Source organism: Perna viridis, chromosome 15 (assembly GCF_037379345.1).
Source record: "Perna viridis isolate PV_CMFRI_1.1 ecotype Kerala chromosome 15, ASM3737934v1, whole genome shotgun sequence".
NCBI classification, from domain to species: Eukaryota; Metazoa; Mollusca; class Bivalvia; order Mytilida; family Mytilidae; genus Perna; species Perna viridis.
This window is the reverse complement of record NC_142459.1, coordinates 273929-300097: the sequence shown is the minus strand read 5'-3', so window position 1 is coordinate 300097 and position 26169 is coordinate 273929. Positions and strand designations below refer to the sequence as shown.

General features: G+C 36.2%; 1 protein-coding gene across 1 annotated transcript; it reads left to right on the top strand.

Annotated features, from left to right (window-relative positions):
- On the top strand, positions 1-24869 carry LOC148596446 (solute carrier family 23 member 2-like). The gene is made up of 12 exons (XM_088564269.1): positions 1-138; positions 8201-8358; positions 8748-8833; positions 10562-10564; positions 14595-14674; positions 15582-15763; positions 16414-16534; positions 17893-18049; positions 18900-19153; positions 19998-20271; positions 20830-21141; positions 24697-24869. The coding sequence occupies exons 1-12, from the start codon at positions 1-3 to the stop codon at positions 24858-24860; spliced, it is 1929 nt and encodes a 642-aa protein (XP_088420395.1). The 3' UTR covers positions 24861-24869.
- Positions 24870-26169: the final 1300 nt, after the last annotated feature.

The window sequence follows — 26169 nt, the reverse complement described above, 5'->3', positions numbered from 1 at the left end:
ATGGAGCAGTCTATAAATACAGAAAGTTTACACGATGTACAAAAGATTGAAGTAGAAGTAGATGAACAAGATGACCAGTTTGTTTATGATGTTTCAGATACACCGCCTTGGTGCGTTATATTAACATCAGCATTTCAGGTAAATATGGGTAGCGATTTACAGCCGTTCACTGTAATCATTTAACATGGTGAACTACATATGGTGGAAACCGATATCTACTACTAGTATATTTGTAAGACAGAAGTTTTAGAGAAAGGCTGTTTAAAAATAGACTGGTGAATAAATGAAATAATTCCAAAATAAACCGAGAGAAAGTAAAACAAATGAAATAAGAACATAAAAAGATGATTGTGTTACATGTATAAAACTACCTTTTGAAGTATCAGTCTCTTGTAAAATTCATGCAAATTCTGTAATATGTGACACATTCCCCCAAATAAGCTGCACATTTAAATTTTTGCTATTAAGTGCCTTATTATGTCTATATGATAAAATTTATAATCATTCATTCTAACCTGTCTGCTTGTAGGAGATAATTTACATTGAAATTCCGATGGTTTCTTCAATTTATTGTCATTTACAGAGCTATCTCCCTTAATTTTGGATTCTACTGTACATTATGTATAATTAATATCTCCTATGAAAATCCACACATTATTTAATATTTAAATACAAATATCAAAAATAAAAACACGATTTGCAGCATTTTTTACATTTAAACAGTGAAATATAAAAGGTGTAAGCTAGCCAAAACCGAGTACTTCTATATTTGAGGAAACATCATAAAAGCAAAAATCTAATAGATTCTTCTCAACATGTTACTACACCCTGTGAAATTGTTCTTCCTAATTAACACGTAAATTAATTAATAATAAGATGCTACTTTTTTCATTTTTAATAACTTATCAACGATAAAAATATCTGATGCAGTTATGCTAACGGTCCTAGCGCTCATTCAGTAAGAGCCAAACCTTATCATAACAGACCTTTTTTTAACCAATCACATTTCCAAACATCAGGATAACCGTATAACTTCGTCGGATACCTGTTTGTTTGTTGTTGGGGTTTAACGTCCGAGCAGCAATATTTCAGCTATATTCAGACGATGAACATGAAATGATGACAAAATGAACATGAAATGATGACAAAATGAAAAAGGATGGGACACAAGGACAATGGGGTCGACAAAGTTTGATTGCCACTGGAAATAGGGAGAGGTGGGCAGGGTCGGGCAATTTAGCCTCCTGTGGCGGAGCCCTATGGTTCCTACTCCGGGAGAACACTACAGTAGGGTTCTTTAACGTGCCAGGAATGTGGCATCTTTCCCAACACGGTGCACCACTACGGTTTGCGGTCAGGTTTTCCGTATTATAGCCTGACAACCCCAGCATGTAACACGCCAGGGGTACCCCATTCCACCACCTGGGGCACACATCCCAGTTGCTCTGTGGGCAGAGCGCCCTAGCCCCGGCTAGGGTTCTGAGCACTATTTAGTCGCCTTTTACGACAAGCTTAGCGCTGCTGAAGGCTTATTCTTTTAAAACCCGGACCTGCACGGGGCTCGTCGGATATCATCGCTGGATGACCGGATAACCAGAAGACACCAACGGATAACAGAATAACATTGCCGAATATCCGAACAACACTATCGGATAACATACTATAAATACCAGCATATCAACAAACAAAAATCATTGTCTGACGAAAATCCATTCAAGGATTGAAATCGGATAGGCTAATTGTCAAATTCAGAGCAACAGCCATCAACATAATGAATCTTGACTTATTCCCTGAACAAATTCAGGTTTAACAGGAAGGCTTTAACTTGTCCCTACAAGCAACGATAATGATATGAACGACACCTATTGTGACTTTAAGGTATTCTTTTGTCGCCTAAAAGTATGTGATCACCTCAAAAAAATTAAAGTCCTTCATCAAGCTCACTATCGACAACTTGCTTGCCCAAAGATACCCCAAGAGTTTGTGTAATGGTATCCGCCCAAATCAGCGGAACCAACAGTCCCATTGCAAAATTAGCAGCTTTGTTGATGAACAAACCCTTTGTACCAGTTCTTCCTTGATAATAAAATCCAGTATATCATAGAACAGAATTAAGTTTAAACTCTACATCAACTGATACACATTCGTATCTTCACTATATAAGAAGACTATTACTCACCCAATGGGCACAAAACCGCTGAACCATATGGACAACATCTACGAATCAAAAGGCACCCGTGCAGGTCCGGGTGTTAAAAGAATAGGCCTGCAGCAGCACTAAGCTTGTCGTAAAAGGGGACGACTAAATAGTGCTCAGAACCCTAGCCGGGGGCTAGGGCGCTCTGCCCACAGAGCAACTGGGATATGTGCCCCAGGTGGTGGAATGGGGTACCCCTGGCGTGTTACATGCTGGAGTTGTCAGGCTATAATACGGAAAACCTGACCGCAAACCGTAGTGGTGCACCGTGTTGGGAAAGATGCCACGTTCCTTGCACGTTAAAGAACCCTACTGTTGTTTTCTCCCGGAGTAGGAACCATAGGGCTCCGCCACAGGAGGCTAAATTGCCTGACCCTGCCCGCTTCTCCCTATTTCCAGTGGCAATCAAAATTTGTCGACCCCATTGTCTTTGTGTCCCATCCTTTTTCATTTTATCATCATTTCATGTTCATTTTGTCATCATTTCATGTTATCGTCTGAATATAGCTGAAATATTGCTGCTCGGACGTTGAACCCCAACAAACAACAACAAACGAATCAAAAGGAATTGTTTGTATACTTCTGCCTTTAGGAAACGTGCCAAAAAATTCACGATATCCCATTCATACGGAGTCTATGATCAAATACTGCCATAATGAAAGGAAGTAACCTTCAAAAACAGAACTCATCTTGTCACAACTTACGGCCGAGCTCACCCGGATCGATATTGATTGTACATATGCAATACTAAAACAAGCAGAACCATCTTCAAAGACCCATTTAATTTGTTGGCATACCGCAGAAATAATAACTTATGGGTCAAAGTCCGATTCGAATAACTTACACGGAAACGTAGGGAAAACATACAAAAACGAAGTAGAACCATGCTCGACAATAGGTTGTGCAACAGAGAAGACATTTCCGCACTGGCAAGAGATTTAAGAAAAAAAATTATTGGCGAAGCATCAAATAAAATCTCATTACTTTTGACAAACAGCATGTCGGCAAAACAAAACGGCCGTGCAAAGACAGATTCGAAGAATATCTACAGTACAGCAGAACAAATTCATACCAACCCACAGTCGACATTTCAACCAACAAGACCATAATATCCACCATCTTTTGGCAATTAAGAATCACAAACTGAAAAACACTCTTATCTTACAAATTTTATATTTTATTCATCGACTTCGGGTACCCAGTCATGTTGGTATTCAGGGGAATTCAGTTGTAGATAGGGTTGCCAAGAAGGCATTAAATGAAATAATAAAGGACGTTAGTTTGCCATACACCGATTTAAAACCTTTAATAAGGCAATATATTTTGAAGATGTGGCAGGACCGATGGGACGGTCTTAAACACAACAAACTCAATTCCATAAAACCCGATCTAGGCGTTCATCAATCCGGGTCGGGCAGTCGCAAAGAGCAAGTGGTCATGACTAGATGCCGCATTGGACATTCTAGATTTACACATGGCCATTTGCTTGTTGGTGATCCTCCACCTGAGTGTATCCCATGTGTGGATTTTGCCAACACCAGGCAAAATTATTTTGACTGCGCCAATATGTTTGATTTGTTCAAGACCGTTTCATCTAAAAACATTATCGATTTCTTGCCGGACATCGGTTTATTTCATAAAATCTAAATTGGATACCTTCCTTGATTTTTCAATATTTTAAATGTTTTATCGAAGTTATGTTTCTATATGTATTTTATGTCTTAGGTTCACCTTTTATGTACCTTTTTATATGTAAATAGCTGCTTGTTTTAATTTCATTATTTTATGAAGAGACTTTGATCTTGCTTTTAATATTTTCATTTTATTAAATGTTCTTGCCGTGATATGGCCCTAGTCGCCGAAACGGCATTAAAATATAACAATCAATCAATCAATCCACCATCTAATGTTCGAAATTATGGAATTTCGACGGTCAGATACAAACCACCAAGACAAGCAGAGAAGCATCAGAGATGATCAATAAGTTCAGTAATAGAGGAAATAGATTCAAATCATCAGGGTTTTTATTATCTATACCACTGCTGGTGGACCAGATGTCTCCGAGGGTATCCATCTACCCAGTAGTCAGACTTGTCATATCATATAATCATAATTTGCAGTTAAAAATTTCAAAATACCTAAAACACTGAGGCTTCATTCCTTATATTGCACATGGTAAAACCTCTTGGTGATAAATTTCATCTTTCGATACTTCGGTTTTAATACTTCTTCTATAGAATTATTTTTGGATCTAGATCTTTGTCTATATTTCATTCTAATGCTACTGATGAGAGATTTCCCAGTGAAAGACTTGTACATCATATCGAATTTTGCAATATATACGTATTTTTGTATTAATTACCTAGCTAAAAACCAGGTTAATACGTTTCACCTGTTCAAAGTTAAAAATATTCCGTAGAATCATATTTTTGATAGATTCAAATTCTAAATATCACCATCTGATTCATAATGTGCCATTACAAAATTCCAAAAAAATGCATTACGAATGGAGAGGCTGCAAATGAAGAATCTCAAACTTACAAATATTGTACTTCAAAGTTACAAATACAAATTTTCAATATACAAAATGGAAAGTTACTCACTTACAAGTTTGTAATAAAATTGATTTATGGTCAGCTGTCAATTATACTGTAATAAATTGTGTTCAAAGTTACACAAATTATGTGACGCTATTATCAGCAAAATATATCAGTTGAATCCCTTTAATCTGTTAATAAAACAATTAGGCTGGTCATCGCGAGAGATTTAAATATAGTTCACTCTTTCTACAGTCATCGGAAGGAATATTTCAGCTATATTCAGACAATGAACATGAAATGGATGATAAAATGAACATGAAATGAAAAAAAAGGATGGGTCACAAGGATAATAGGGTCGACATATTTTGATTGCCACTGGAAAAAGGGGGATGGGTAAGGTCGGGCAATTTAGCCTCCTGTGGCGGAGCGCAAAGGTTCCTACTCCTATCGAATACCATAGCAGGGTTCTTTAACGTGCAAGGAACGTGGCATCTTTCCCAACACAGTGCACCACTATGGTTTGCGGTCAGGTTTTCCGTATTATAGCCTGACAACCCCAGCATGTAACACGCAAGGCTTACCCCATTCCACCACCTGGGGCACACATCACAGTTGCTCTGTGGGCACAGCGCCTATCCCCCGGCTAGGTCTCTGAGCACTATTTAGTCGCCTTATACGACAAACTTAGCGCTGCTGCAGGCCTATTCTTTTAACATCCGGACCTGCACGGGGCCGCCACTTTTGTAGATTGGCACAATAAGTTCTTTTTCCACTTTTTTTTTTTTACTTGGAACTTTTCCTTTCGTTATAATATTGTTAAATAGAAATGTCAAGCAATGAATAACAGGATAACCACCATGTACTAAATGTTCGTTTTGCACTTTGTCCGGGCCACATGCTTTTCGTAGCTTTAATTGTTTGATTACATTCGCAGTATCGTTCTCAGAAATTGGACCACCTGGAAGATAGGGAAAATGATCACTCTTGCACAATTGTTAATTTCCGAATCGTTTGTTTCTAATTCATTGTAGAAAATATTGTCAAACGTGCTTGCCATAGAAGGCGTATACAGCTGTTCAAAGTAGTCGGCAAACCCTTCCGTAATGGTTTCGGGAGTACGGTATACGTTATTGTTATTTCGTATTTTGTGAGCACTTTGGATTGATTAGGCTTTTGCTTTTTTCCTCACCTTCCAAAACAGTCTTATATCGCATTCGGCAGCTGTGTTGATATCTTCATACGTTTGTTTGATGTATTGTGTATAAGCCATCGTCTGAATGTTCTTGAAGTCTTGTTTCGCTTTTTGTATGCCGAATAGGAATCATACTGCATTCCCCTTGGTTGTTCGTCTGAAATCCACATTTTTCTCATCTCAGGTTCTCTTTTATGTGCTGATTTAACATCGTTATTCCAATAAGGTTTAGTATGACTATTAAAAGTAGAATTAGGAAAAATGATTTCGCCGATTCAATTAAATAATTACAAAAACTCGTACAGAAAGAATCAATATCATCTATTTCGTATCCAGTATTTGCAATCAAGTTCGACAAACAATCTATGAGTCTGTTTTGATACATCAGTTTTGTTTCAGAGTTACATTTGTTCCAAGCTGGCATAATTAAGTACGATTTTAATTCGACATGCAGATTTTCAGTTACTGTGATTGAACATAGAACTGGTAAATGGTCAGACGTTGAACTAAACGTCCCTTCCGCAAGGATTTCATAGCGAACTACTTGTCTCGCAAATGAATCTTGAACAAATATGTAATCAAGCATGGTGTTCTTATTAAGGAATGTAAAAAATGGCCCTTTAAAGGGCACGTAATCATCACAAAACTCGTTGTACAAAAAATGCCTTCCTAAAAATTTCTATAATTCATGGGATTTAAGCCTATTTGTGTGATCAGTGTCTGCATACATGAAGCATTAAAATGCCCGGCTATAATAACATTGCCATAATTTTCATAATAACTACATAAGTCATCAAGAACATTTATCACCTCTCTATAGTTATCAATCGACGAGTCAGAAGGTAAGTATGTACCAAACAAAAATATAGGTCTAGATGCATTAGCCTGTAGTTTAATACTAATAATTCTTTCATTATCTATGTTTTCAATTTCACCAATTGCAAATTGCATTGTTTGTTTGAACATAATTCCTACTCCACCTTTACCATGGGTATAATTATAACTATCATTTAGGTAATATGACTTCGCGTCGACATATATCTTGAATCAATACTATGCAAGTAAGTCAACGAATTTGGTTTTAACTTGTGCTCAGTTATAACCACAATATCAGGATTTATATACGTAAGTAAGTTCGAAAGACATAATGTGGAGAACATAATACCTCTAACATTCCAATTAATAATATTAATATCAACAGACATAATATACAATAATGTTACAGACAAGATAAACACTAGCGCGATTTTTATCTTGTTTATTGTGTAATCCATTGTTAATCGCTGGTTTTTATCGTCATAATATCTATTTGGCCATTCACGGTTATTTAACCATTTCTGACAACGTACACCATCAGGCCAAAAGTTCGATTTTTTCCTAGCATATGGGCAGACTCTATTTGGACATTCAACTTCGCTGAAGTAAAGTTCGAATTATACTTTTCAAATGAGTCACTTTAACACCTTTGCATTCAAGAAAGTGTACTATTCCAGAATGAGTCGTCCTAGCACCGATTCCCTACAAATAAAATCTGGCTGTACGTCTTCGTGAGACACCAATGAAAACGTTTTCCGATTCCGGGGTCTGAATATTTTCTGTAACACCTTCTACCCGAACCGGTATTTTGAAACTTGAATAATGTTCGTTGTTTGTTGTACAATTATTTACGTGGCCAGTTTCCTAAATGTTGCCTGCGGCTGGATTGGATTTATCATTTTCCTTTCCGCTATTTTGGCTGTGTATTGGGGGGACCGCACTATGTGAAACATTACCGTTAGTTTTCACCTCGTCAGGTTTATTGATCGCTGATTGATCTGAGTTCACCTGTTTATGTATTGGAGATGTAACATTACCGTTAGTTCTCACCATGTCGCGTTTATATACTGCTGACTGATTTGAGTTCACTTGTTTATGTACTGAAGTCCATTTACAGGGGCACTGTGTGGGGGCGAAGCAGTTGACGCATAAGACGATTTGACAGTTAATCGTAATTCGTTGAGAGCTTTTTGTGTTGACGCTTGTAATTTACAAAGTCGTTCCACGTCGTTACTAACTGTTTCCAATGATTTATCTAGAACTCGCCAGATTCCATAAAAGAGAACTTACTAAGTGAAAGCTTGTTCCAAATCAAATGTGATTATGAGTTATTAACCGAAATGTACAACACGGAATGATATTTTACAATGCTAAATATCTTTATTTAAAGCAATGAATTATATTTGTTGAAACTATTGATTTGTGATTCTGAATCAACCCTTCATCTCATTTTAGCATTCCATTGTAAGTATAGGTTCTGTGATAACTTTAATGGTAGTGTTGTCTGAGACAGTGTGTGCTGACATCAACGACCCTGTCAGATCTGTACTGTTTAGTTCATCTGTAGTTTCTATAGGACTGTCAACAGCCGTACAATCTTACTTCGGTCTCAGGTAAAACCTAATAAGTCCTTATTTATCACGTAATCAATTATATGAATGATACCAGTCAAATTTGACCACTTTATTTAAACTTTTTACTTGAAACACGTGATAAATATAGAAAAATGAATGTTATCAAACTCAACGCCAAATATTTTTGTTTCGAAAAAATCATGTTTTATCATAATCAATGCTAAAAGGAGTTGTGCCAGTGTTAGATTATATAAGTATTATTCCAAGTAACAAAAAATGCCCAACTTGTTGAATATTCTCTTTCCTAGACAATTTTTAAAACATTTGAATCGATCGATTTTTATCAGGGTAAAAATGTAGCTCTATTTTTTAGTATTACAACAGTAAAATGTATGATATATAATATGTTTTTATTTGTTTGTTTACAGACTTCCGGTTTTTCAAGGTGCATCTTCTTCTTTCTTGATTCCCCTACTTGCCTTGCAGGATGCAGGAACATGGACCGAGAAAACAGGTATTTAAGCCATGTAGGGTGGATATTGAACAGAGTTCCCGATTCATTCTTACATTCTCTCATGTCACACTCCTTTATTCAAACCTATTCCCGTTTTTTTTTTTTTTTTTTTTTTTTGAAAGGCAAGAAAAAAAAATCATCATTGTCATTACTAAAAATTCTCTTTTTCCTAGTACCACTCCTTCTCATTTCTCCTGGATGAAGGAGACTACACAAAAATTGTTCAGCATCTATTTTTTGGACCAACATCTCGAATTCGACAACAGCACTAAAATTTATGACAAAGATGACAAATCTTCATCTCCAGTATATGTTGTTTAAATTTCTTGTTCTGTGTGTCTGTTTTCATCGTATGGTCTTTGTCCTTGGATAACATACTTTTGATTTCCGCTAGAATCTTGGTTCATAGACTCTTGAATCAGGGGAATGATGAAATGCGTCTCAAAAGGTCTTTTAATAAAAATTTCGTAAATTATTCTTCATGCGCATGACAAATGACAATATATCACCCAAATGCTACTTAATTATCACCGGTATATTCACGCTGCAATGGAAGAGGAAAGTTTGGCGCGCGGTAAAACGTAGATTTAATCCACCATTTTGTTTGAAATACCTGTACCAAGCCAGGACCATTGCGGTTCCTGCTATTCTGGTGGTGTAAAATTTATTTTGGACTTGATTATTGATCGGAAAAGTGCTCGGTAATTTTGTTATTACCCTTATTTTCGAAATTAATTAGGTTTTTCCTTTGTCAGTATTTTCAATTCATTTCCAGAGACTTTGGAGAACTATATTTGCTTATATCTTCTTCTTCTTGTCGTTCGCCATTACGCGTGAATGCAAGTCTCCTCAACAAATCTGGCCGTCTTCTGTAGGTCTTCCACAGCTCCATACAGTTTCTCTGTAATGGGGGTTGGTTTATCCCATATCTTCCCTCTCTGTGCCTGGTGTAACTTGCACGTCTGCAGAAAGTGTTCTGTATTCTGCTCTGCCTCTCCAAAGGAACACATAGGTGATGGTATGACCTTCAAAACTCTGTACAGATATTGGTTGAGTCTGTTGTGTCCTGTCCTGAGCCTGAAGAGTGTAGTTTGGTAAAATCTTTTTAGTTGATGGTAGCTATCTTGCTTCGGAGGGGTATTGTGCAGAGACTTGATGGTGGTCTTCATCTCTGTGTAGCAGACTTGATTTTCCTCTTGCTGTTGTTGAGCGCCTTCCTTTGCTAGCTCATCTGCTTTTTCATTTCCGTTGATTTCACAATGTGAAGGTATCCACTGTATGGCAGTTTTAAGGCTCTTGATGGAATAAATAGCTCTTTCAAGTTGAGGTACAAAATGTAGTTTGTTGTTGGTCAGTGCTTGTATTACGGAGAGGGCATCTGTTAGGAATACTACTTGCATATTTTCTGCGGTTTCCTTGATGTAATTTACCGCATGGATGAGTGCTTCTTCTTCAGCCTTGTAGTTGGAGCAATGTAATCCTGTTGGTATTGCCACTGACTGTTGTACTCCATTTGGGTATTCTATTTAGATACTGGCCCCTCGTTTTGTTGTCGCATTTGTGGCTGAACCGTATGTATAAACTCTTGCCCACAATTCTGATGGATACTCTTCTTCCAGCATGCTCGTTGTTACGGTCTTTATGACGATATTTAATTTTTTCATCTTTGGCACTGAGTAACGGAACTATTGTCTGAATGGTTACATTGTCCTCCTTCTCTGCACATAGATTGTCATTCACTTTAAAATCTATAGGTTTGACATGCTTAGGTAGATGTCCTTGGGGTTTTCTTTGCAAGGCTCGTGTTTCTAGAGTGAAGCTGCCTGAGGATAGTCGTTTCAGTCTTTTATACATTGGGTGGTTTGGTAAGCTTTGATATTTGGTGGCCTGTATCATAGCTTTACATTCCCTTCTCTTACTTAATAGTGGTATGTTTGCAATTTTCTCCATACTAGCAATAGGTGTTGATTTCATGGCTTTTGTGATGATGCGGAGTGTCTGATTCTTGACTTTATCTAGAGTCTGATGGTGAGACTTAGCTGCTGTCATCCAAGCACTAAAGCCATATTTTAGATGTGGGCGTACATTTCCTTCGTAGACAGATTTCAAAACTTTCTCATTAGCACCCCAGTTTGTACCAGCAAGTTTTCTCATGATGTTAAGTTTTTGTCTGGCTTTGGCTTCTGCTGTCATTATATGCTGTTTCCATGTAAGTCTTTTATCGAAGGTTACACCTATGTATGTTTGCTGATCTTCCATTGTGATGTGGATGTCATCCATGGTCAGTTTGACAGATTGGATTTTAGGTGAGAGTGTGAAGAGGGTTGCTGTTGTTTTCTCTCTATTGATGGTAACACACCACTCATTGGCCCATTTGACTACCATATCTAATGCTGTTTGTATCCTGTACGTTGCACTTGTTGCATATTCTTCAGAGCAACAGAGCAACAATATCATCTGCGTAGAGTGCTGATTGTACACCATTTGGTAGCTCTGAAACTAGGATATTCATACAGAGTATGAAGAGAGTCGGTGGCAATACTCCTTTCTGTGGTACAACCTGTTTTAGAAGTATTTTTCAGCCATGCTTCCCATCTACGAGTACTCTTGCCCTTCTATTGTACAGATATGAGTTGGTCCATTTGTACATTTTTCCATTTACTCCAAATCTAAGAAGTTTCAAAAGATGGCCATTTTTCCAAACTTTGTCAAATGCTCTCTGAAGATCTACAAAGACAGCAAGCGTTACCTTCTTTGATTGGAATGCATCCTTGACTACTTGAGATAGATGTGTTGTCTGATCTTCTGTGCTCGTGTACTATCTAAAACCAGCTTGTTCATGACCAAGAATGTTTTCCGATTCCAAGTATGTCAGTAGGTGCTTGTTGATTATACGCTCCATTTATTTGCAGCAACTGCTTGTTAGGCTAATTGGGCGGTAGCTTGAGGCTTTCGACTTGTTCTTTCCCCTCTTGGCATCATTATGGCTTCTTTCCAATATTGAGGGACTTGACCTTGTCTCCAGCTCAGGTTGAGAATCTCTAGCAAAGTTGTTAATGCCAAGGTGCCAAGGTGTTGAAGCATTTCATTGGTGATGCTATCTTGATCTAGTGCCTTTTTGATTTTCATTTTTCCGATGGCTGCCTTCATTTCAAACATGGTGATATCTCTCTGCATAAGTTCATGTGTTGGCACCTTTGATCTTTCTCTCAATTCCGTTCTTACTTCTTTTTCCGTGATGGTGGTATATCAGTGTTGCTTTCTTTCTCATAGCCTTTAGCAAATTCATTTGCTGCCGCTTTCCTTATGGTTGTTTCTCCTTAAACTTCTAGCGTGATCTTTTCACCTTTGCTTCCTTCATCATTCAGTGCTTTTGTCAAGTTCCAAAGCTTTTTGTATCTTTTTTCCATATCCATAGATGATGTTTTCTCTCTCCATCCTTTCCTTTGGCATTCAATTTTTGTTCTTAGATGTTTGGCATTGCACTTTTGGAGTTTGATGTTATTTTCCAGACTGTTCTGCATCATCCCTTGCCTTTGTGAGTGCCTCGTGTATTGTCTGTATCTCACTGGACCAGTATGGCTTGTAGTCCGTTCTTACACCTCTTGGTATACTTTCCTTTGCTGCCTTTAATACAACAGTGTTGAATGCTTTCACCACATTGTTAATATTCTTTCCCTTTATTGCTATGTCCCTAGTAAGTTCATCTGTTCTAGCTTGAAACATACTCCAATTTGCCTTCTTGTAATTCCATCTTGGTAGCTGAGCTTACTCAGATGTTGTTTCTACAATGGATATCATGACAGATAGATGATCACCGCCTCCTAGCTGGTCATATACCTTTTTACTAATTTTTGGTGTATATCGCCAGTAAGAAAGCTAGTTCTGGACTGTTAGTTGTATGCCATCAACGAGAATAAAATCATTGTGCAGGTCCAGGTGTTAAAAGAATAGGCCTGCAGCAGCGCTAAGCTTGTCGTAAAAGGCGACTAAATAGTCAGGGGCTAGGGCGCTCTATCCACAGAGCAACTGGGATGTGTGCCCCAGGTGGTGGAATGGGGTACCCCTGGCGTGTTACATGCTGGGGTTGTCAGGCTATAATACGGAAAACCTGACCGCAAACCATAGTGGTGCACTGTGTTGGGAAAGATGCCACGTTCCTCGCACGTTAAAGAACCCTACTGTGGTATTCTCCCGGAGTAGGAACCATAGGGCTCCGCCACAGGAGGCTAAATTGCCCGACCCTACCCACCTCTCCCTATTTCCAGTGCCAATTAAAATTTGTCGACCCCATTGTCCTTGTGTCCCATCCGTTTTTCATTTCATCATCATTTCATTTTATCATCAATTTCATGTTGATCGTCTAAATATAGCTTTAATATTGCTGCTCGGACGTTAAACCCCAACAAACAAACAAGCAAACAAACAAACGAGAATAAAAAGTAGGCGCGTCAGTGGCATCGTTGACAAGGATATGGTGGTTTTCATCCTACCAGTCTATAGTCTCCCCTCTTTTGTCCATGGTATTATACAACTTTGTGATTGGCTGTTGAAATCACCTACTATGAGGAATGAACTGTCTGGTATTTGTATGGTGTCTATAGACCGTTTCTTATCATTGGGACAGTAGAAGTTAACGATGTTATACGAGCTTTTCCCATTAGTGTCCCATTGATTTCAATGTATTCTGCTTCCTCCATAAACTTTTTTGTCTCTAAGGCATTAATGTTGTTTCTTACAAGAGTCATTACACCACCTGTCTTTCCTTTCTATCACTCCTGAAGACTCTGTATCCTCTGATCTTAAAAGGTTCGTCCTCTTGCAGATGTGTTTCTTCAATACAGTAGATGTTCACATTGTTTTCACGAAGAAAGTGTTGAAGTTCTTCTCTCTTGTTTGATACCCCTTCTGCATTCCACTGCACGATGTTAATATGTGGTTGCTCTTTTCTTGTCGGTTTGATCTTTCTATGGTCAGTAGCTCTCCTTGCTTGTCCCCTGACTCCACAAGACAAAACTAAGGTACCTCCCGTAGCATTGGTTGGGCTCCTTCGAGACAGAGAGCCCGGCACTGCACCTGCCTGGTGGGTCCTCACAGGGCGAGCACCAAATCGTTTGTTCGTGGTTTCAAGTGTCATTTTGGCTGTTTGTGCATGGTGTTATGGTCTGTTCGAGTGCGCTGTATCGCCCAACACATCCGTCTTTAGCACTCAAGGTTTTCTTAGCTTCTGAAAAAAGTTCTGATCCTGGAAGTACAGGATGGAATTTACAAATTCCTGGTTTTGGATTTTCCTCGAGGTTGTCTCCTGAAGACTTTCCCTGTCGAAGGGTGTAGCCGCAAGGCAGCAGAGGTTTTAGATCAGAGTTTTCCTTCTCTTATATGGGCAACCCTCCAAGGTGTACGGGCCCCATATACCCGAGGCTATCTAGTTTTAGGCACCAGTGACTCGCCTTCGCCCCTTCGCCAGTCAGTCGAAACGGCTGGACCAGGTCCACCATTTGGTTAACCCGTCGTGAAGGATGGAGTTGGACTATAGTTGTCAGAGGCTGTTTGAGACGCACGCCAAAAGGAGCATTTAAAATGATATTGAGAACCCTTTTCCGACACTACCCCTTTGCTTTGACAACCTTCCTTCTTGCTTATATTTTTCACAATGTTTGCATTTTTATTTACACCGTTTTGGTCTGGTGCCTATTTCATCGTTTTAGAAGTTATTCTGAATTTTAAATATTTTTTTTACGATACCTGCATTTTTTTATAGTTAATGAAAATGATACAACGAACCATACTCTCGATTCAAAGTTTGTAACGCCAGATAGGGTATACCATCGCTTAGCCGAGGTAAGATGATATACTGGATATAGTTACCCATCGCATAGCCGAAGTAAGGTGTCATGATCGACTAAGTTTACCCTTGTATCGCCTGGGTAACGTTGCCATGTGGCATATATATATATATATATATATATATAGAGAGAGAGAGAGAGAGAGAGAGAGAGAGAGAGAGAGAGAGAGAGGTCTGAAAAATAGCGAAAGCTATATTTTTATATAGCCTAGCTGGCCGAGTGGTCTAGAGCGCTGGACTTTGTGCAGGCGGTGTTGCCATAGATGTCACAGCAGTACGAGTTCGAGTCCCGCCGAGGGAACGACCAAAAATTTGCATCGCAAATTTGACAGTTCTAACATCGTTGGGAATTTTTCAGATCTTTCTATCCGTTTATATATCTTCCCTGTATCAATTTGATCCGATGGAGCAGTGTAGCAAATAGAGTCGTCACATTCTGAGACGTTGTATGTATATCGCCTGAGTAACGTTGCCATGGGGCACACATATATATATATATATAATATATAAGTCCGAGTTGCTCATTTGCTTTTGTTTCTTTGTATGTATTGTTTTAGTTACTTTATCTTCCTTGTTGTGTATGTCTGTTTTCCATGTCTGGTCTTTGTCCCTGGATTACTTTCTTTTAATTACCGCTATAATCTTGGTTCTCTTGATTACTTTTACTACGCTGCGAAAACTCAGTATTTACATTTCAAATCAGCGTTGAATGAATGCAATATTGAGTTTGTACTACAAATACTTTTAATTTATTTTGTAAATCCTGAAGTTCAAATTTTCTTACTTTGTAATTTCATAGTTTTCTGCAAGAGTAAAGCAAGCTTGGTTTGTATGGAGAAATCAAAATTAGTCAGTTTTTCCTGTTTTACACGTTTAATTTCTTTCACCGATATATTTTTACAGCTCCAAGGGAGTTTGATAGCAGCTTCTTTCTTTGAGGTATTCATTGGTTTGACTGGTTTAATAGGGATCCTGATGAAGTTTATTACACCTATAGTAATCGGTGTAACAGTCTTCTGTTTAGGATATTCTTTGTATCCGATTTCCATAATGCTCTGTCGGGCTCACTGGGGAATAGCCATTGGGTAAGATATTTCTATATTTTTAGGATGAAAACGAACTGGGACAATTTAATAATAATGTTGTAATTTCACTTAGAATAAGCTCATATATCATAAGATATATGTGCCGTCCATTTGTAATATGGACCGATGGAAAATTATATGGGCCACCTCGCTTTCAAATTAAGAATGTGATGTCATAGTTTAAGTGGTCGTATATTAACACGAATCGTCGAGAGTACACTATAAAAATATGATATAGAAAATAGTACATACTACTTCTGGGCAAATTGCAATATATGGACTGGTTGGTCGCCCTAAAAATTCAATGGACCTCAAATACCTTTGGGTCTATATAATGATTCTAACCGATCCATTTATTGTCATATGACTATTTCCTAAAAGAAAATCAAAAATGTAAATACAAATATGATTTTGTAGAAGGCATACATTTAATATCATTTAATATCATTTAATATAAATATCCCCATGATATGCTGTCCACAGTTTATTATGAATATATTTTATTATTTTATGATTTATATTTTTGTAGTGCGGGTTTATAAATACCTAACACACAAAAAGCTGAAATGAATGCGATATATGAGTAATAATTGTATATTTCACTAGAACTTCGTCAATTTTATTTTCTTTTTCATTATACTATTTTTCAGAGGTTCTGTGCTTGTGTTATTGTTAGCAGTGTATTTATCTCACATCAGAGTACCTTTACCACAATGTAACCGCAAGTCAGAAAACACACAAAATATGTATCCGGTTTTTCAAGTATTTCCGGTTTGTGCTTAAATGAAATTCTTATCTTATTTTAATGAATAAAGTATGGAATTTTTGGATATGAATTATAATATAACAATGTGGATCCATATTAGAAGTTCGTGTATCTTCAAAATCTACTATCTCAACCTAAATATCCTTTCCCAAAATAATTCTGAATTTCGTCCTATATAAAGAATAAATTAATATGTTCACAGTACAGTCCAACTGTTCACTGGTTTGAATCATGACTATTTTGATTTCCGTTCCATTCCCATGAAAATCTGCTTAATTTCAAATGTTAAAAGGGTAAAAAAAGATCGCTTAGATACCCATAATTTCAGTAAATTTCGTGGAGTTTTTACCAATTGTTATTCCTTTAGGGTAAACTTTTACCAAAATAATGAAGTTTTACTTAATTTTGCTAACCAATATGTAAATATATTAAATCTGTCTTTAAATGAATCATTGCAGCTTGTCACTAATTAGTTGATTGGTTAGAGAAGGGGATTCTTGCAACGTTAAAAATGTTAAAAAAAATACTTTGATTTTACAACTACTAAGAATTATATGCCAGACTGATATGAATAATCAATCTTCTACACAAAACCAACCGATCAAGACAATGATTTATCGGTAATTTGCGGCATTTGTCTTTGATTTTCACAAATCAATATTGCTTGTGACAGAGTACTTACCCTGACATAAACATTAACAATCAATTTTCAAGCAGAAATGCGTATCAAACCGCAAAGGAATCCGCTGCTTTATACATCCAATGAAAATCCGTTATGTTTCGGTAAAGTTGAATGACTTTTGCGACATATGAACAATAGCACAGCGCTATTGAATCAATCTGGTAAAACGGACATTTCAAAAATTTGAAAAAAGCATTAAAATGTTGAAATTTTAAGAGTTCTAGTGCGATACAAAAAGTCTGTGTAGTTTTGGCAAGCTCTGGCATAACGTATGAGTTGTGATATGAACACTCCATACCCAGGAGCCGGAGGGATGTTGCCACAGATGAAAGAAAAGTTGACAATTCTGAATGAAAAGTCTTTTGGTCAATAGTTTTTCTTTTACCATCGATTTTCAAAAAAATGAGATTCGTTACTCCCTGGGGAACGAAGTCCCGATAATCAGGATACCAAGTGATTCGACAAAGGCTAATACTAGACTCGTATCCCTCAATAACGCTGTCAGTAAGTGAAATTAGGAATGACAACCCAGTAATCAAGATACTAAGTAATTTGACAATGACTTAGACTAAACTGGTTACCACCAATAACGCTGTCAGCTGGTGCAGTAGAGAAATATTTTGTTCGTTGTTATTATTATTATTACTACTATTTTTGTATCTGAAAGTGCTCTTTCTATAGGTTGTTATTACACTTGTCGTGATGTGGATCATTTGTGCCATTTGTACAAAACTGGGTGTTTTCTCGGATGACCCTCGGCATCCTTCCTACAAGGCCAGGACTGATGTTCGGAACGGAATCATTCGGGATACCCCATGGATCTTGGTTCCATATCCAGGTGAAATATAGAACAGCATATACATATTTTTATTCTATTGGAAAACTGATGACGTACAAAACCTGTGTTCTTCTACTGATTTCCATTTACACACAATGATGCAATCACATGCATGATAAGAGTAACAACAAAATTACCGAACACTAGAATTTGGTAAAAGATCTTTTAAGACACATTTCCTCATATCCCTGATTCAGGAGTCTGTTACGCAGATATGTATGGCGTTCAAAGAAATCAGTGTGGTAAGTACTTACTCTAGCGTAGCAAATCAATCGTGAAATATAAACACCATATGCAGGAGATGACGGGATATTGGTGCTCAGGTAGGAAAATTTATGATATTAAAATTAATGTCGTCTCTTTTATCATAAATCTTAGTGCCGAGATGACCACTTTTGTCAAATTCGAGATGTAGGTCTACAAAGACGCAGAACAAGCTGTTTCTGTATTCTCCTTTATGTTGAGGTCTGGTGGATATATTGACGGTAACCATTTACCAACAGAAGGGTTATTGATGGAAAATACATCATCAATGTGTCCGTATGTAAAGTTAAAGGATATAGCATCTTTTAATCTTTAGCATCTTTCTTATTCTTAACGAGAATCCGAATAAATTCAGTCTCGTATGAATATAAAAACAAATCGATTGGAAGAGGGGCACAGTTAGTGCCCATGGGAATGCCAACTTGTTGAAAAATGTGACAAATATGTTATAAATGAGGAAATCAAGCTTATCACAAACCTCCTTTTCTGCCCTTCTGCGATGTTTTAGAAAAAAAAATGTGGATTATTTTTTTAAGTAGGCATATTAAACATTTTTGAATAACAGAATTTTAATTATATATTTTAGGCCAGTTTGGAATACCAGGATTTAACACTGCCATTTTCATTGGATATTTCATTGCTGTCGTCACTTCCGTTATTGAATCGGTTGGCGATTACATTGCTACATCACGCATCTGTAATTCATATCCGGTCCCAAGGCATGCTATAAACCGTGGCATTGCCGTAGAAGGACTTTTCAGTGTACTGTCGGGACTGTTTGGTACTGGACACGCTACTACGTCATACAGTTCAACAATATCTTTGTTGGGGATCACGAAGGTATGAAGTATTGCTTTATGGTACAAAGCATCCTACAATAAGTAATTGCTGATATCAAAGCCTGCTACAATGAATCATTGTCAAGGGAAAATTGATATAAAAAACTGCTACAATTGTAATGAAAGTTGGGTTAAAAAATTTTAAAACAAGCAAGCACTGGTAAAGGAAGTAACGATATCAAAACTTACATAAACTTTAAAATGTGATAAAAGTAATATGAGGTTCGTGTACCCTGTAAGAGGAAGAAGTTAAATATAGACAAATTTGTTTGTATGTAATGTACTTCCATTTTATTCTTTTTTTTTTCTTTTATATTATACTTCAAAATCTATATTTCCTTAATTTTAGATCTTTCATTTATTTTCCCTTTCTTCTGTTTCAAGTTATATGTTTAAAATTCTGACTTTTCTTCTAGCCACTTTTTTAATTAAATATTTATTTATCTAAATAATTATAAACTTACATTATTAATTGAAAAAATCTTGTCGCTTATTCAAGACTTTTTTTACGCTGCTTGTCACTTCTTACCGCTAATTAGTGATACCGTATTACTTAGTGTTCGTACTTCGGCGTAAAGCCTGGATGACCTATCTGAAATTAAATTATTTTTGAAAACTATATAACAAATGCATTCCCGTGAATAAAATACGAAACTTTCTTTCTTTTTATGAAAAGTTCTTTAGGACGTAATTTCCTGTTAAACTGAAATCAGGCCTCTCAGTGCTTCCAATGCAATAACTTTATTTCGCAATAAATATCGTTATGAAGACTCCGTCCTTTATTAAACAGCAGTGATTTGATATGTTAACACTTTATATTCTGTAAGCATTGACTTTATATTTAGATACACAGCAGAATTGTGTTGGTTATTGCTGGTATTCTAGCTACTGTATTCGGTATACTCGGTAAATTTGGAGCAGTAATGACGTCAGTTCCGGCTCCAGCTTTAGGCGGGATATCTCTTGCGATGACTGGTGTACTGTGTTCCATTGGTGTATCAGCGTTCCAGGAAATAGAGTTAAGATCCAGTAGGAATCAGGTAGTAATAGGAGTTTCTATTTTTGTGGCTATAGTAATGGCTGAATGGCAACGACAATTTCCGGACTCTCTCCGAACAGGTAGGATTTTATATCTGATTGTATAATATGAACTGTTGCTATAGTCATGTTGATTTCTATAATGTTTAACAATATCATTAAAAACCAAGTTTTGTCAAAACTTCTTGAAGAATAAATTGGCTGACAAATTTTCATACGAAGTCATAATCATGTAGATGCATGAGTACAAAGGTGCGCGTTCCCGGGTTTTCTTGATGCCATTTTTAAAAATTAATATGTCCATTTCTTTTGTAGCAGTGAACCCGTTAAAAGTAATACGTATTTGAAAAATGAATAAACATGAACACATGACCTTTTTGGTCTATTTTAAGATTGACCTATAAAAAAACTAAACCACCAATTTGATTGTACACATGTCAAGCTTAATTTCCAAAAGTTATTTGATAAACTCTGATGAAAATTTCGAATTAATTTTCCTACTTATACTATAGAAACGAAATGGACTATACCATGCGTTTAATATTTGAAAACTAGCAACTAGCAAAAAAAGTTGACAAATATGGTTATCTCTAACAAAAATGTGAGAGAATCCTTCATATCTTTTTTTTATTCATGCAGAGTCTGTCCAGCTAAATCAGGCAATAAGAGTGACAGTCGGCAATGCTATGTTTGTGGGGTTCATATTATCACTGATTTTAGACAACACAGTCAAAGGTAAAGTGACTTTGGGTATTACTTTGCTTGTGGAATTTATTGAGTCTCTAATTCTAGACAACACAGTCATAGATAAAATGACATTAGTCAATTTAATGCCAGTGGCCTTTATACGTTCACTGATTCTAGACAACACAGCTAAAGGTAAAGTGACATTGGTCAATTTAATGCCTGTGGCCTTTATACGTTCACTGATTTTAGACAACACAGTCAAAGGTAAAGTGACATTAGGTGATATAATATCTGTGGGGTTTTTACGTTGACTGATTCTAGACAAAATATACAAGTTAAGCTAAAACAACTAGTGATTAGTATAGACTTTTACTTGAGTGTAAGTTTTTGTAATAATCTAATCATACGAAATTGGAAAATCAGAAACATGTATAGGTGGCCTTAGGCTGACATTTTCATCCCGGTGGGGTTGTTGTCTTTATGACATATACACTATACCTATTCTAGTTATATGTCGAAACCCGACTGATCTGACAATGTAATTTCATACAATGGTGCTTTCTGTATTTGAACACACCATTATTTGCTTTTTTTTTTTAAAGACACTAGAAAAAATAGTTTTTTTGACAGAGTTGTCTGTTCTTGAAATGTTCATTTTCAGTGAATTTAAAATGCAATTGAGGATGTTCGCTGCCCTGGTTAAAAGTAACAAGGATTTCTAAGGGTTGTGATATAATTTGATATGTGCTATAACAATACAAGTTGAAAATGGTGATGGCTCACTGTGTTCGTTTTTTAGAAAAAGCATTTAAAATGTTGGTTGGAAAATAACTTTTCCTGATTTTCCATAGATTTAGTCTCTAAAAAAAAACGAAAGAAATACCAAGAATTTTGAAAAAAAAATTCTCAAATAACATTTTAAGGTGATGAAATTATACCAAGAAAGGTGGGAGTCACTGGGGAAAATATTTACGCCATGAAATAAATAAAACCAGAGGATTCGAAAAAAAAAATCTGACCAAAAAACGGCTTGACATTAGCAGCAAACATCCTCAATAATTATCGGTAATGCATACAAAACAGTTGATATGTGTATATATATTTTTTTATTTAACAGACTGGCAGTTATTTTTATAGTTAAAGGTTTACATTTTGTCACTTATACGACAAAATGAAACTAATGGCAAGAGTAATCAAGGGAGTCATGATTCTAGCAGAAATCAAAAGAATGTAATTCAGGGACAAAGACCAGACAGGGACAGACATACATAACAACAACAAAATTAATTAACCAAAATAATATATACAAAGTAACAAAAATAAATGTGCACCTCGGACTCCATCAAAAACTGGGAGCATGGACCAGGTGCACCGGTAGGGTACGCATCCTCTGCTTTTCTAGAAACACCCACAGAGTTCCTCATAAAAGTCGTCAGGGGTAGACGGAAGGGGAAATGAAAAAAAAATACTCAATCAATAAAATCCGGCAGTCATAATAGTACACAATCAGTAAAATCTGGCAGTCATAATAGTACTCAATCAGTAAAATGCAGCAGTCATAATAGTAATTATTCAGTACATATCTTAAAATTGCATCAATGCAAGATGTATTTAAGTAGCAGCCTTTGTAAGAATAATGCAAACTCTGCTATATATGAAACACCAAAGAAAGGCTACACATTTTTATTTTGTTATTGAGTTGTTTTTGGATACTTACGACGAAATGTATTACCATTCATTCTAATTTGTCTGCTCTTAAGAGATAGTCCAGATGGAAAATCCAATGGTGTCTATTGAATTATCTCCTTTAATTTTGAATTCTAAAGTACATTCTTTATAAATGATATCTCCTTGAACAGGGTTATATGAGAGTCATAAGTTAACTTTTGTTAACTATAACATTTTAAACAAATTATCAAAAATAAGAATATGTAGGTTATCCAACCATTAATCTCACTTTGCATGATTCTTAGCTGGAGTACTACTTAATCACCGTGAATTATCGTTATACATACATATACATATGTACAAAAGTCACTGTTTAAACGACAACGGATATTGTCAAAAAGTAGACAGATTTGAAAAAAGTGTTTAGGCGGGAAATGTATACGAAATATAAGCTTTTGTATTAGCACATTAGAAATCATCATTTCATCTTGACATTAAAAAAATGGAATACTGTATACATGTATTTTCTTGTGTTTATTCTATACCGCCGAGTTCTGTACAAAGTGGTGTATAGGTGATTTGATGTATACTTGACATGTTGGTGTATAGATGATTTAGGTTATATCTGTACATGTTGGTATTTAAGTGATTTATTGTATATCATTACATGTTGGTTTTTAGATGATTTATGATATATATGTACATGATGGTGTTTAGGGGATTTCTGGCATATCTATTTATGTTAGTGTTTACGTGATTTGTGGTATGTATGTACATGTTAGTGTTTAGGTGATTTATGCTATATCTGTACACGTGGAGATTTAGATGATTCGTTGTATATCTGTATAAACGCTGTTGTTTAGGTGATTCGTGGTATATCTTTAGACGTTGTTTAGACGATTTGTGATATATCTGTACACGTTGTTGGTTTGGTGATTTTGGTATATCTGTACACGTTGGTGTTTAGGTGATACATGGTATATCTGTACACGTTGGTGTTTATGAGATTTGTGGTATATCTGTACATGTTGGTGTTAAGGTGATTTCTGGTATATCTATTTATGTTAGTCTTTACGTGATTTGTGGTATATCTGTACATGTTGGTGTTTTCGTAATTCGTGGTATACCTGTACATGTTGGTGTTTAGATGATTTGTGGTATATCTATTTATGTTAGTCTTTACGTGATTTGTGGTATATCTGTACATGTTGGTGTTTAGGTGAATTGTGGTTTATCTGTACACGTTGGTGTTTATAAGATGTGGTATATCTGTACATGTTGGTGTTAAGGTGATTTCTGGTATATCTATTTATGTTAGTCTTTACGTGATTTGTGGTATATCTGTACATGTTGGTGTTTTCGTAATTCGTGGTATACCTGTACATGTTGGTGTTTAGATGATTTGTGGTATATCTATTTATGTTAGTCTTTACGTGATTTGTGGTATATCTGTACATGTTGGTGTTTAGGTGAATTGTGGTTTATCTGTACACGTTGGTGTTTATAAGATGTGGTATATCTGTACATGTTGGTGTTAAGGTGATTTCTGGTATATCTATTTATGTTAGTCTTTACGTGATTTGTGGTATATCTGTACATGTTGGTGTTTTCGTAATTCGTGGTATACCTGTACATGTTGGTGTTTAGATGATTTGTGGTATATCTATTTATGTTAGTCTTTACGTGATTTGTGGTATATCTGTACATGTTGGTGTTTAGGTGAATTGTGGTTTATCTGTACACGTTGGTGTTTATAAGATGTGGTATATCTGTACATGTTGGTGTTAAGGTGATTTCTGGTATATCTATTTATGTTAGTCTTTACGTGATTTGTGGTATATCTGTACATGTTGGTGTTTAGGTGATTTGTGGTATATCTGTACACGTTGGTGTTAAGGTGATTTCTGGTATATCTATTTATGTTAGTGTTTACGTGATTTGTGGTACATCTGTACACGTTGGTGTTTTCGTAATTCGTGGTATATCTGTACATGTTGGTGTTTAGATGATTTTTCGGCATATCAGTACATGCTATTGTTTAGGTGATTTGTGGTATATCTGTTCATGCTGTTGTTTAGGCGATTTGTTGTATATCTGTACACGTTGTGGTTAGATGAGTTGTTGTGATTTTATCTAAACTATACATTTTAGGCTTTGATGAAGTACGTGGTGTGAATAAAGACACTTTGTCACGTGATGACCACGTGACGTCAACATATCACCTTTATGACTTGCCACTAATTGGTCGTTTACAGAATAAATTCAGAGTGTTCCGACATTTGCCATTCCTACAGCCTTATGTAAACTCTTCTTAATAAATGAATTTGGACAGAAATTAGATATAAGACTATAGACCATTTATGTTATTTGTATAATTCAATGTTTATAAATATAACAGGGTAAGTAATTACTATCTAGAATCCAACAAATGTTGAAGTTTACGCCCTTAATGGAATTAGGCACCAATTAAACTGAAAAAAATATCGAGGCGTAAAATATGGGCAAATGCAGATGAATGGTATAAAAATCCATGACCTGAACATGAAAGCAGGGAACAGAGACAATCTATAAACACAATGTATCCAACGGAAGAAAATACAATTACAAACTAGAAAACTATCAACAATAATTACAAACTTGGTATCCCTCCTTACCCCCATTAAAAACATGCACTTTATTATCTCTAAATCGAGATGGATCAAAAATCTAAAACAAAAGGTGCACAATATTTAATAAAGATTCTCTGAAAGTTTCATTAAATTCCATTCAGTGATGTAGGAGGAGAAAATGACAAGAGATTGGAACAATTCTGCATAAAGAAGGAAGGAAGGAAGTACGGACGGAAAGACGGAAATTCCAATCCCCACAAACCACCATTCAAAGGGGTGGTCATAATAATTAATACTGATGGAAGATAAGAAAACAGAACATCATACAAAACACCAAAGCACTAGCAATATGAACGAAAAAACGGGAATGACATAAGGTGCTCCGGAAGGGTGGTACCTGGTAAAATTAACACAACAAAGCCGAGAAACCAAAGGAAGAAAATTGAAGTAAAACAGTTTTATATTAAGTTTAAAAAAAAGCGCAGGGATATTCTCTTTGTAAGCTTTACAGTTCTTTTGCAGATGTCAAACTGACGGTGAGTTATGTAGTGAGAAGCTGAAAACGAGACATTCTGAGTGGAGATTACCAGAACAGTCAAAGATGTTACATAATAAAACAGCAAAGCCTTGGTTCCCTTGATTACTCTTTCAAAATTTTGTGAATTTGTTCAAATACAGATTTAATCAGCTTATTGTTTAATAATTGTGAAATAAACTGGTTATTACTAAATGGGAAAAAATGGGAGCTGACAATGACAAACTAGACAGTCAAACGAAGAATGTAAATTCCAAATTTGTTAAAAAGGAGTCAAGGGAACCAAAACAAGAGGCTCCCAGGAGCCTGAATCGCTGATCTGGTTAAATTTTTGCCTTTCAAGGGCAATAACTCTAACACGGAGGTGTCCGACAATTTTCAATCAAAGAAAACATTGGTAGTACTTATCATATAGATCATTTCATCAATTGATAGTTTCATTCTATCTTCTATAGTTTCAAAGATATTGGCTGAAAACTG

What these genes read in the sequence shown, in the direction of transcription:
- LOC148596446 (XM_088564269.1), top strand. Translation starts at nt 1, where the DNA reads ATGGAGCAGTCTATAAATACAGAAAGTTTACACGATGTACAAAAGATT. An exon ending in GATCTTGGTTCCATATCCAG is followed by an intron (nt 18,050 to 18,899) that starts GTGAAATATAGA and finishes TATATATTTTAG; the next exon opens with GCCAGTTTGGAATACCAGGA. An exon ending in CTTTGTTGGGGATCACGAAG is followed by an intron (nt 19,154 to 19,997) that starts GTATGAAGTATT and finishes CTTTATATTTAG; the next exon opens with ATACACAGCAGAATTGTGTT.